At 51.9% G+C, this 12,411-nt stretch overlaps 2 protein-coding genes across 2 annotated transcripts; one reads left to right on the forward strand and one right to left on the reverse strand.

Moving 5' to 3' along the window:
* Nucleotides 1-7,094: 7,094 nt before the first annotated feature.
* On the forward strand, nucleotides 7,095-7,732 carry IE81DRAFT_331312 (hypothetical protein; the record flags this gene model as incomplete). Its single annotated transcript, XM_025515239.1, has 2 exons — nucleotides 7,095-7,374; nucleotides 7,398-7,732. 2 exons carry the CDS (start codon nucleotides 7,095-7,097, stop codon nucleotides 7,730-7,732), a joined length of 615 nt encoding a protein of 204 aa, XP_025368047.1.
* A 3,845-nt stretch (nucleotides 7,733-11,577) lies between these two features.
* On the reverse strand, nucleotides 11,578-12,395 carry IE81DRAFT_348836 (hypothetical protein; the record flags this gene model as incomplete). Its single annotated transcript, XM_025516300.1, has 3 exons — nucleotides 11,578-12,108; nucleotides 12,174-12,296; nucleotides 12,381-12,395. 3 exons carry the CDS (start codon nucleotides 12,393-12,395, stop codon nucleotides 11,578-11,580), a joined length of 669 nt encoding a protein of 222 aa, XP_025368048.1.
* Between the last annotated feature and the right edge of the window lie 16 nt (nucleotides 12,396-12,411).

Raw genomic sequence — 12,411 nt, forward strand, 5'->3', positions numbered from 1 at the left:
ACGACATGTCCCACGTGCGGGCGTAGGACTGTAGAATGGTAAATGAGTGCGTGCAAAGACCATCAGGCAATGTTCACTTACCATGATGAATGGTTTTGAGGTGGCGCTCAGCTGCTCCACTTCTTTTCAACTTTGTTGGGAGGGGGGAAGCGGCTACATGGGCTTGACTGTGGGGCTGAATTGCAAGGTGAGCCATCCAGATCAATCACAAGTGGCAAGAGCGCCAAGGTATCTGTACTCACTTGTGCCAAGCAGAGCAGGTGGATGGTGATTGGAGGAGAACCCAGACCCTCAATCGACACCAGCAGGCTCTGTTGATATGCGCACAATACCCATCCGAAATACCCATCCAAGCAGAAACTGGTTGCGCAGGGCGCTGTAATGTGGCAGTATAGCGCATTGGAATTGAGCATGTTTTCTTCAGATGACCAAATGCAGCAAAGCGTCCAAGATATGCTTCTGTGAGTCCTGTACATCTCGAGACAGCAGTCCCAGCAGGGAAAGAGCCTTTGCACCAATCTCCAGTACCTGCAAGAGAGCCAACTTGCTTGGGACATCGATGGGGAATATTGTGAGATGGTGTCCAAGCCCTTCAGATGCTGGCATTGAATACTGAATTTGCCAGTAACTTTCTACATCTCTCACTTCCAGGACCTCCATAGTCTGCATGCTGAACTCTGCAAGACTGACCTCCGCCTGGGTTGAGGCCTCCTTGTATGCAGTTGCCATTGTCACATTGGAGGGCTCGGCAGCAGCTTGACATGGCTGTACTAGATTGTCCTGAGGAAAGGAGACGTCAGGGACATCATTTGATCTAGACAGGCTGCCAAACATACAGAAGGCTGACAGCCAAGAGCTTTATATCAAGCTCAAAGGTGTCAAGCGCAGTCAACGCAATTTGCAAGACTGTTTCTGTACTTGTTGGCTTGATGATTGCTATCATTGCCAGCTTGTTGGCCTTCCACATCGCTACTTGCTAGCATGTGAGCTGTCATCATGTACGGGTAGTCCCCTTCAATGAGATGATTGTCCTCCCTCTTTGGCTTGACAATTTGGTAGCTTGGAGTCTTGGATGGACAGCTCCTTCACGTCTGATGTTCTAAACCAAAAAGCTGTAAAAGCTCCCTCCCTAGGCGCTTGGTCAGATATGATTCACCTCAGGTTGGCCTCCTGTAACAACATTAGCTCAGTACTTAGTCAACAAGTCGTTGATCTCCATCTCCGTCTACCCAATTGTTCAAATTCGAGTATTCAGTTCCATCACAAGTTTACACTCGCGGGCGGGGTGTCAAGAGCGCTTATAGTCCGCTGTTCCTCTAATGAAGACTTGCGGAGGGTCATTCCCTGCCGTCTGACCACTCCAACAACACCCACGTACAGCAGCCTAAGAGTGAGACCCAGGATCTTGAGCGCCGCACTGACGCTGCCAACGCTGTCGACTTGCTCGAGGTGAATCGCCTAGCGCATCTTGAGCGCATTGTCTATGTCTTGCAATGGTGGCCTTCTCCGCTCATGTGTTGTACGTGATTCAGCCCAAGCGCTAGGCAACCAGAGCAGCTTCAAATAGGGGAGGCTTCTTGGGCATGATTGCGTCCCCTTGATTTTCTTTCTTCTGGAGCTGCACTCTGATGAGCTTTCTTTCCATTCTTATGGTGAGCATTTCAAATGATCCGGATGGCGACTGCCGATTCCGAACCGAAAAATGTTGTAGACCAAACGTAGCGCCGGTTGCAATCGTCATCAGTGTAGCCGTACACAAAAGTCCCAAAGCCGAGGGTTGAGACTGAGAGTGCAAGTGCAGCACATATTCAGGCGATCAAGACCCAGACCCTGGTGACGTCTCGTCACAAGTACTGCTGGCGCAACAAACGTATCGGCCCGCTACTTACTTCCCAGCCCATTCGTCGTCTGATTTGTCTCAACGATGATTGTCTGCACTTGCTGAGCATCTCTCGCAACTTATATACCAGGCACCGGTAGTTTATCGGTGTTCATGAAAGTCCTTCCAGCGTGTTGTGCTTTCCATTTGATCAACTCTTGAAGTCTATCCTTCACGTTGCCGATTCAATCGCTCTTTTGCAATTTATAAGGTACTCTTACAAGAGGGAAGAGCGCGACTAGAGCCGAACGTTCGATTGCTGGTATTGTAGTCGTGAGTATGGACGTGGTGTCGCTAGTATCGATGTCTACAGATTCTACGCACTGGCCAGGGAGTGTTTGTTCCTCAGGACGTTGCAGCAGAATAAAGAGGTCACCAAGAGCAGCGCTGTGAAAAGATCATGCCTCATCAATATGTCCGACTCAATTTCCACCTTACTCCGAATTGCCACTCAAGAAGTCTGGGCGTAAAACAGCGGCACTGCTCTCTCGCGCAAAAAAAGGAATCGGATCACGCGTCCAGATGCCTCAAACTCAACATCAGACATCAACGAAACACGGCTCAGAGTCCGCGCAAAACACAAAGATGCGTAACGAGGAAACACACTAGCTAGGTCAGTCACGACTCATCAACTCGTCAAGAATCATTGCTGACCTTTCCAAGGGTGGGAGGAAAAGTGAGAAGTCTCTTACCATCCAAAGCAAGACGTGCTGTCACAATACACTTTCGGCAGGTACGTTCCCACACTCACCAAAGGAGGCCTGAGACCACGCTGCAGCAAGCCTCAGGTTGGAATAGAGGCTTGACTAACGCTTCCACTGTGGCAGCTTGGAAGAAGAGCAAGATGCGAAGTTATTTGGGCGCAACTCACAGGTTATCAAATAGGCCAAAAGAGTTCTCTTAGGCGCAAATCTGCTGTAGAGAACGTTTGCGCGCTGAGCTAAAGAGCGGAGGGATCAAAGAAACGAGTCCCCCAGTCAACAACGTTTTCCCGAATCCCACACTCACGCAGATACTAATCAAGCGAGCTTGACGTTAGTCAAACTGGTGTGGTGCCGTCAGAGAAGGGTAAACGTAATAATGCGCGCCTATCATGTAGCGGATGACACACAAAGTCAGTGCTGAGACATCCTTCTCCGTACGTGTAGGATGATGTAAGAGAAAAGTTGTCTTGACGCAAGGAGGCAGAGTAAGGAGATGTTTTGTGAGCGAAACCTACAGGAATTTTCGGACTTAGGGTATGCGAGCTGTGCTTGCACTTGTTAATGAAATTAAATGACAACAAAAAACTCAAGGTTTGCAGCAGGTAGCCGTATATCTTGACAAAAGAATGGTGCAAGACCGAAAAGAAGCAGCGCTTCTATTTGAGCTGCTAATGCTGCCAAAATGCCAAAATCGTTTTATTGTTGTCTTCTCCTGTGGATGAGACGAGCTTCCGCTCCGCACCGATTTTCAGCAAGATCATGGTCACCGTACCCAACGAGAGTCTATGATGCAAGCTTGTCCAGGTGTCCACCTTGCCCGCTACGTGAAGCTCTGACATCGAGCATATTTTGGATGACGCGTTTTTCACCACTTGTGGCAAAGAGACGCGTCTGATAAGTTGGCTGCCAAATGTATCTGCGCATCGCCTCGCGCGCCAAGAAAAATTGGTGCCTCGCTCGCATTGAAGTATATGACAATCAATAATCTGCTGTTGCTTTGAACACATCATCACGGCGTTTTGCCTACGACTCTTCCGGACGAAGAGCCGACAGGGCGACCGACTGCTAGTCACCAGAACCACCAAGCTTTTAGGGGTATGCCTGCGGCCTCAGGCAAGATTTTGAAGAAAGAGAAAAAAGACCACATTCTATCAGACGACATGCATGATGTGCGCTTTGATTATCGATTTGGCTTTTGTGACAGCTTCGTAAGCAGTAAATTTCTTGATCAGCGCAAGCTTCTCCGGTCAGATCGAACAGCACGTGTAAGCGCGTTTGAAAGATGCTCGAAGCAGGTCGAAGGACCCACACCCTCACGTACAGCCGCGTTGCTATATGTGACTGTTGGATTTTTGCCTCGCCGGAGAATGCTCCACCGCGGATTCGACGCAGAGAAACCGACGACTCAGAAGAAGTCGATGACATTTGCAAACCTTGCAATTTTGTCTTAGCGCGCATTTTTTGCTTTATCAAGTCTTGATGCGATGAATGAGGCGCTTTGAAGATTTTACGCAGAATGTGAGCAGCAAAGGCCGGCTTAAGAAATATGAGAAACCATCATACCCAATAAGCACTCCAATCGTGCATCGGGAGCGAAGAAGGGATGGCTGAAATTGGTTCCTTCCTTGACACCTCCTCTCGGGTGAAGTAGTTGAAGACCGTGGTGTCCGAGAAAGGTCGTAAAAAGCGTGGTGTCAGCCGAACGGCTCGAGGCGATTCAAGTGATCAAATCAGGAAGCCAAGGTTCGGGCATTTTGGCCTTTGACGCGTCTCGCTATGCGCATGCTTTTTGCTTCCAGATGGTCATGTCCCGACTGGGATGCCTCGCCCTGGTCAAATGTGGTTCTGTGCATGTCTACCCACCAAATTTGTTCCTGGTCAAATGTGGTGTGCATGTCTTCTCAACAAACTCGCAGGGCTTATGTTTCCAGGCATCTATCCACTATACGAGTTCGACAGCATAGTTGATCACTCGCAAGTCGATGAGCAAATGTCTGTGTCTAACTCCATTCTGAAATGCTACAGTCACTTCATCCTTGTAACGTCATAGAGATCAAAAGCACTATGCTGCTAATATTCGGTTGCAATCTTTCTCAGGTCTTTGTGACTAAAAAAAAAAATGCCGCAAGGAGCTGCCTAGGCACCAAACAAATGGTCATTCACTGCTAAAGCTGATGAGGCCAAGCTCAACGCTAAAGGAGAACGTCACATCATTAGCTGTCACAGACCTTCTATGATGCTAGCGTTAGGCACGCCTCCATGCACATTTTCCAGCTCTGGTGCTGCCATCCCCTTCGATTGGCTGTCAGAATTGTTACACGATGATAACATACAACATGAGAAGGCGTCAAGAAGGCGTCAATCACCAGAGCGCTCTGATGTCCGTCAAGGTGGCCGCCATTATTATCCTGAGGAGAAGATCGCGGTGGGTTTCTTGCTGCACTCTACGCATGCCATTGGCGTTCTGGACTCCAAAGCCCCAGAACAGCTCGTCTAGCCTCGAGTAGCTTCTTTCAGTCCCTGACGCTGCCGTTCCTCCCAATGCACAGCTCGACGATCAGTCAACAAGTCGCTCGCGTCCCCGCACCTTTTCTCAGGAAGCGGCGCCAGCACCCCACAAAGCCACAGGGGCCAATCCCTACTCGGTACCAATCTCATCACAAGTTTTCGGTGTGCCAAAGCGTGGTCGCGCGCCTCGAACCACTGGGAGTCCTGATTGAAGTGGGAAAGTGACAATTGGTCGGAGAATTCTCGGCTGAATCCTGACAAGCTCTCAAACAGTTCTACGATGACGGATCGTATTGCACCTGCGCCACAGCTACAATGCCTTTCAATGCTCATTCAAAGTTGTGCGACAATGAGCTTGGACAAGTGTTCCGCATCTCTAGCCATGTCACGGCTTCTCCTCCTCCCAGAGCCCAGCAAGCTGCATGCGACCCGGACTCGACTTGTAACCTCGGCTTTTGCGAGTTGAACACCAGTGATGCAAGCAACCTTACCATCGTCAGTCTAGCTGTAAGCGACCTTACCATTGTCAGTCTACTGGAAATGGTCCATCTGAAGGACAAAGACCGTGCGTCCATTCAGGAATTTGGAGGGCCGTGGACTGAGATCAGCCATGGTCACCAATTGGAGCCTTGGTTGCACCAGATTCTTTGCGGATTGCAAGAGAAGTGTAGGATGATCTATAGCAATGCAAGGATCCGCGACGAAGATGCCAGTTCTTCCTTCTTTTGACCGGCTTAGAAGGACCGGCTTAGAAGATGGAAGATCGGTCCTGCGTCACATACAAGCAAGCAGAAACTCTGTTCTTCGCTAGGTCTACCAATTCTGCTTGGACGACATGGTCAACGGCGAGGGAGAGAAGGCTGGACGTCTCTACGCTGATCACGACTAGAATGTCCAGCTCTTTAGGCCGTAGGCGGCGTCAACACGCTACACCTCATCTGCCAGATCGCCGTTCTGTCTTCTTTCATGCGCTCCCCTCTTTCGCACCCAAGCACCTCACCTCATATGCTCGATATCACTTGCTGGAGCACACGCAGCCATCGTCTATTCCTACCTTCTGAAACCGGCCCCCTATTGCCCGCTCCTGGTCGCTCTCCAGCAACATCGCTTTGATAGATCCAAGTCTTGAAGGCTGTCGGCACAGGTCGCCTATGCTACGGCCAAATTTCACTTGATACTTTGCCCATCATCGTCAACATGTATTGCGCGCGCCTGATCTACCCCCAATTGCTACTTTCCCCATCATCGTCAACACGCATTGCGTGCGCCCGATCTACCCCCAATTGCTACTTTCCCCATCATCGTCCATACGCAATGCGCGCGCTGGACTTGCCCCTACCTCCAGCTTTGCCCATCATCTTCCGCACGCAGCGCTCGCCACTCTATGCTCGAGTAATCGCAACACATCTTCGATTCGGGCCACTCTCGTCAATTGTATACGTTGACTATAGTGGGCCTCGACGGGACGGAGATCATCGTCAACACGTATTGCGCGCGCCCAATCTACCCCCAATTGCTACTTTGCCCATCATTGTCAACACGCATTGCGTGCGCCCAATCTACCCCCAATTGCTACTTTCCCCATCATCGTCCATACGCAATGCGCGCGCTGGACTTGCCCCTGCTTCGTTGCTGACGCTGCCATGCCCTTCTTTCTGCCCATCCTGATCATGCTCAGCACTCGCAATGGAGTCCAGCGCAGAAAAGGGCGGCATCAGCAAAGGCGCTAAGGAAGCATGACTCCATTGCAGAAGAGGATAGCATTGCTGAGGGCCCTAAGAAAGCCATCCTGTCCATGCTCATCGCTTGCAGTGAACTCCAGCGCAGAACACAAGAGCATTGCTCAGCACTCGCGATGGAGTCCAGCGCAGAAAAGGGCGGCATTGCTAAAGGCGCTAAGGAAGCATGACTCCAGACCGACGATCGTCTCATTGCCAGCTTGACGGGGGGAAAACCATCGCCTCACAGCGCAGAACAAAAGTTGGGCTAAGGAATTTAAACAGATGTCAACTGATTTTGCCCTGGCGACCCAGTCGACGGCAGATGCGGAGGCAAAAGCTGCGCATTTTCAAGAAGAAGCGGCTTTCCAACACAGACGTGCCCTCGTTGCCGAGTCTGCATTAGACGCCAAGGAGCACCAGCTGGAATGTATGCGCAACGAGCTTGAGTCCCAGAAATCTTGCTTCACTAAGAAGCTGCGCAGAGCCGAGCAGGTGGACGCCCGCAATTCCAGCAAGTCGAATGAGAGGAACATCGAGTTGGAGCACGAGCTGAGCGCCAGCCGTGCCCAATACTGCATTTTCAAGGAAAAGCGGCTTTCCAGCACGGACGTGCCCTCGTCGCTGAGTCCGCATTGAACGCCAAGGAGCAGGAGCTGGAACGTATGCGCAACAAACTTGAGTCCCAGAAGTCTTGCTTCACTAAGAAGCTGCGCAGAGCCAAGCGGGTGGACGCCCGCAATTCCAGCAAGTCGAATGAGAGGAACATTGAGTTGGAGCACGAGCTGAGCCCCAGCCGTGCCCAATACTCCGCCGTCTATCACGGTCTGCGTGGGCTGATCGACAGCTATCCGGCTCCCAACGACAAGCACAATGCCCATCTTGGGGGCGACGGACGTCGCAACAGTCGCATCGATGCATAGGCGTGAGGGCTCCAGCGTTTTGTCCGACCACCCTGCCCTATCTTCTTCCGGCCGCATTCTCAGAACGCTCACTATCTATGTCTACACCACATGACTTCAAAGGCCACCTTGACCGCTGCGTTCTCTTTCGTTGATGCTTCGCGTGCAGATGGTTCTGTCTTGCTCTCAGCCCACCAGCCATCCGATCTTCCGTCTATCGAAGATTTCCTGCTGCCCGACCCTCCATGCACTCATTGCCGATTACCTGTTACAGACGCTCTTTGAGGCTACTAGTAGCCACGCCCCAATGCACTATCCACTTCTATGACTACTATTCTCCTCGATATTGTGTCGTGAGCGTAGAAATTCGCGTGCATGCTCCGCACATCTGGGAATAAGAAGGGAGGGCAAGTATGCCGGCAGCCTTTGATCAAGGCGAGTCGCGTATACCTGACGTATCATCTGCTCTGGTGGAGTGTCCCTCATATCCAGGGCGTGTTGCATGCCTGATCAGGAAACAGCACAGCTAGAAAGCTGCAAAATGGTCCGCCCCGGGCTTCAGAAAGGAATGGGTCTTGCCGACGGGGCGCCGGGGCGGCCAAATTGAATCGGCAAGCGCCGATGATGACGGAATTATCGTCGCTCAGGACCATGCTTGTCATCGACCTGCTGCCAACGCTCGAAAGACACTGCTGGTGATGAGACGAGCATAGCGGTGGCTATTACAAGAGTGGCGAAGCTGACAGAGTTGTAGATTCAAGTATTGAGTATTTCACACAAGTGGCGGACCAAGGAGGCAAGGCGACACGTTCCATCTTCTGCTGATTCCTTGCCGAGCTAGCGTCCAACCCTGCTCCGGGGCCTAGTCAGGAGCGTCTGTCGCTAGCTCTGTGAGCGTTTTTTGCACCTTGTAGCATGCTTGTTGGTGTCTGTAGAAACTTTACTAAGCTTCACGTGTGGTAGCTCGGCACTGCTGGTGCGCGCGAAGGCTTTTGCTGAGTACAAGAAAGCCTCATACGTCTGAGTCGTTCGTGTTACGAACATCGCTTTGCGAAGTCTGCGGGTAGTACGCACGCGAGGCTGATGAGAGTTGGAGGACACCGAGCTACAAGTGAAGCTCGTCGGGCGGACAACATCATGCGTGCACTGCTCAGGTCTTCTAGAGCATTCAAGGTCGACCGCACGCTTTGGGGTCAGCAAGCGGTACATATATACACATTCTTGATTCTTGATGCCGGCCGATAGAACTCGGCTTAGAGTTGAGATGCGTAATGTGAAATCAGTTGAAATAACTACTCGACTTGACTCGAATTCTAGCCATTGAATCCCTGGCATTGAATTCAAATTCGAGATTGAGTAAATTAAAATTGTCAAACACTGCGCATGGGCGCTTGGCATGCACGGTGCTCGAAGCGCGCTCACTCAGGATTGAAATTTGTATCTCACACCTTTGATTCAAATTGAAATCCTAAGATTTCACGTTTCGAATAGCTAAAACCTTGAAACAAAAATCTTGAATCAAAAAATGTGATAATCTCGAATAGAAGTCATTTTGATTGAGTCCGCGCGGCGTGACGCTCTTGACGGAGCTGACCGCGGTGTCGCTTTGGTGATCTCACCAAAAATCAAACCCGATTTGCTTTGCATTGGAATTCAAATTCTGGATTAGAGTTGAAGTCAAGAGTGCCATCGGCCATCCAAGGATTCTTGATACAAATTTGTATGTCGCGCTTTGACTCACCGGGTATAATCAAAAGCGCACGTGCTGCATGGCTCTCACTTCGCGGTCATTCAAGACTGCCTTTCGGGCTCGGCGACTTGCGATGGTCATGGAGTCCATCGCCGTGTATACTCACTGACAGTCATGACCCGACTTCCGGCCTTTTCTCATCCTGTTGCGCAGAAGCCCCAGCAGCATCTCGTTGAGGTGCGACTTGACCCTCTAACCGCGTCGCGACTAGGTTCCCGGCGACTGCCTGCGTTGTCTGCGTTGTGGCACTACTGCATATATGCGCTGAACTTGCATCTTCACTCGCCAGCGTATCTGGACTAAGAGCCTGCAGGCCAGCGTCAACGAAGATCTGCATTACCTACCGCAAGCTACACCGACCGAGATGCGCACAGACTGACACAGACTGCGTGCTTGTGACAGCTGCAGACTGCTAACGGCCAGGAACGAAGCCGCTAGCCAGCGAATGTGCGGGACTTGCGCGCGCGTCACACGTCTTGCATCACAACGCTCGCTCTCGCATCAACAGCATCCTCTCGATCAGCTAAATTCAGGGGATGACAGGCACGCCAAGCGATCGTTTCTGGAATTGAGGACGAGCAGGCTGGCTCGTCGTACGGTCAAGTTTGCTGCTAGAGCCTTGTCGGTACGCGGGCTCGAGCGCGCTGGGCCTCCCAGCGTAGACTAAATGGAAAATCTCTCCCCGGCAACGACGTTGGACTTCACTCGCCCGCTATGCAGGTCAGCTTCACCAACGTCTGCCTCTTGATGCAGCGAAAGGGCCTCCTCAAAATTGCTAGCATGCATGGCAATCTGCGCGTTCGACAGCCGCGAGCCCCTATCTCGAAGCCCACTTCAGCGAACAAACACCGATCAGCAAGAACTTAGCTTTCGCGCTCGTGTGCGGCAAAGTCAAAGCTTGTCCGACACGCCCGCTCTCGTTCTCCTCCCGACCTTCATCGTCATCAGTTCGTAGCACGCAGTGAATGATCTTCTGACCTCTCCGCTTCGAAACTAGGCAGCCTACCTTCCCCATTCTGCTCACAAGCAGCTCGCTTTTGCCGTTCACAGCTCGTTGCCTCGAGAACCTTTCCCACAGCATCGTGTCAACAGCAACTTGATTGCAGATCTCGTATGGCCGCCTTGCACTCATTTAGCTTAACTTGGGTACACACATCATTGCCGGTCGTAGTCAACATCGCTGCCAAAGTCGGCCTGCCCAGAGACTAGACGAGCCGGCGTGCTTCAAGGCGCTTTACGGTCGTTCGAACATGATCTCTAACAGCATGCGAGATGCAGCGGCCGCAGAAGACACCTACATGAGGGCCTCCATTTATCAGCGAATCTGGGATCGACTACTTGCCATCGAACGTAGATTCAACGATCTCGCCGGCCAATTCGAGTTCACTCCGTTAGCAGCACTCTCATCGAGCGCCAAATCCAGCGCAGACGGCTTTGTGAAAGCTCCCAAAGTCAACTTCACCAGTGCTTTCGCTGCTTCCAATGCTGCAGCTCAGGCGAGCAGCAACCTCTTTATGGCTGATGCACGTGCGGCACTGAGGTCCAAAGTTCGAGGTCTGCGCAAGAAGAAGGATCGCGATGTCTCCTCTGCGGAGCCTACGATATCGACCAAGCCGGCCGCCACGATGTCTTCTCTGCGGGGCTGACTCTAGCCAACAAGCCGGCCATATCCTTGTCGCAAGACATCAGTTGTTGCAAGCCTCATACTCAGTCAGCAAAGACAAGTTGCCGCAACGTCTCCTCCATTGTGCTGACCTCACCTGCTGAGCCCAGCATCTTCTTGCAAGCTGTCAAGCCTTGTGAGCGTCAAAGCCACTTGGCGAGCACGAGTGGCCGCAATGTCTCCTCTGTGCCAACTCTAGCCAACTCTAGCCAACAAGCTGGCCATATCCTTGTTGCGAGACGTCAGTCGCCGCGAGCCTGACACTCAGTCAGCAATCACGAGCTGCCGCCAGGTCTCCTCCATTGTGCCGACCTCACCTGCTGAGCCCGACATCTTCTCGCGAGCTGTCAAGCCTCGTGAGCGTCAAAGCCACTTGGTGAGCACAAGTTGCCGCAATGTCACCTCGCCCACCAAGCCTGACATCTTCTTGCAAGCTGTCAAGCCTTGTGAGCATCAAAGCCACTTGGCGAGCACGAGTCGCCGCGATGTCTCCTCCATGGTGCCGACCTCGCCCACCAAGCCTGACAGCTTCTCGCAAGCTGTCAAGCCCTGCAGATTCTCCAGCTTGTTGCGAAGGCGTTGGTGCTCCTCGTCTATTGCAACAAGCTGAGCCTTCGCCGCTTCAAACATCCTCCAGGCGCGCTCGTTATCCGCCTGAACGAGGTAGGCAATCGTCTTGCCCTCGTTTGCTTTATCCAAGGTTCCTCGCAGCTCCTCCCGCAGAAGCTTGACCTCTTTCTCAAGTTCGGCCTTCTTCTCCTTGTGCTCAGCCTCGAGTTTCTTCACCAGATCGTTCTTGCGCGTGAGCTCATCGCTGACCTTTTGAAACCGCGTTTTGTCTGGAACCCTTTTGGTATTCGCTTGCAGTACTTTCTGTTCGGCGTTCTGTACCTTGGTGCGCAATTGGATGTTGTCACGTCCGATCAGGTCGCATTTGCGCGTGAGTTTGTCCTGCCAGACGTCATTTGGAGTTTCTGCTCCGCTCTGCCAGACAAGGAGTTTCAGCCGCGCGCAGCAATTGAATTTGCACCACGGACACCCGCACTTACAATGGACATCGCAGCCAGAGACAAATCGCACTCGTCTTGTGGAGCTATGGTAGAGAAATCTGCCGACCTCTGGCTTCTTGTCAAGGTGTGACCAGTCTTGTGGCCACTTGAGCTGTCCTTGCACTGCGAGTTGGCGTCAGATAGAGCATTCCACGTCAGATCACCTCATGCGGATGCCTGGATTTGGACCAGATCGGACAGACTCACGTAAGATGGTTCCATTGGAACGGATGCATCC

Source organism: Ceraceosorus guamensis, assembly GCF_003144195.1.
Source record: "Ceraceosorus guamensis strain MCA 4658 unplaced genomic scaffold IE81scaffold_54, whole genome shotgun sequence".
NCBI classification, from domain to species: Eukaryota; Fungi; Basidiomycota; class Exobasidiomycetes; order Ceraceosorales; family Ceraceosoraceae; genus Ceraceosorus; species Ceraceosorus guamensis.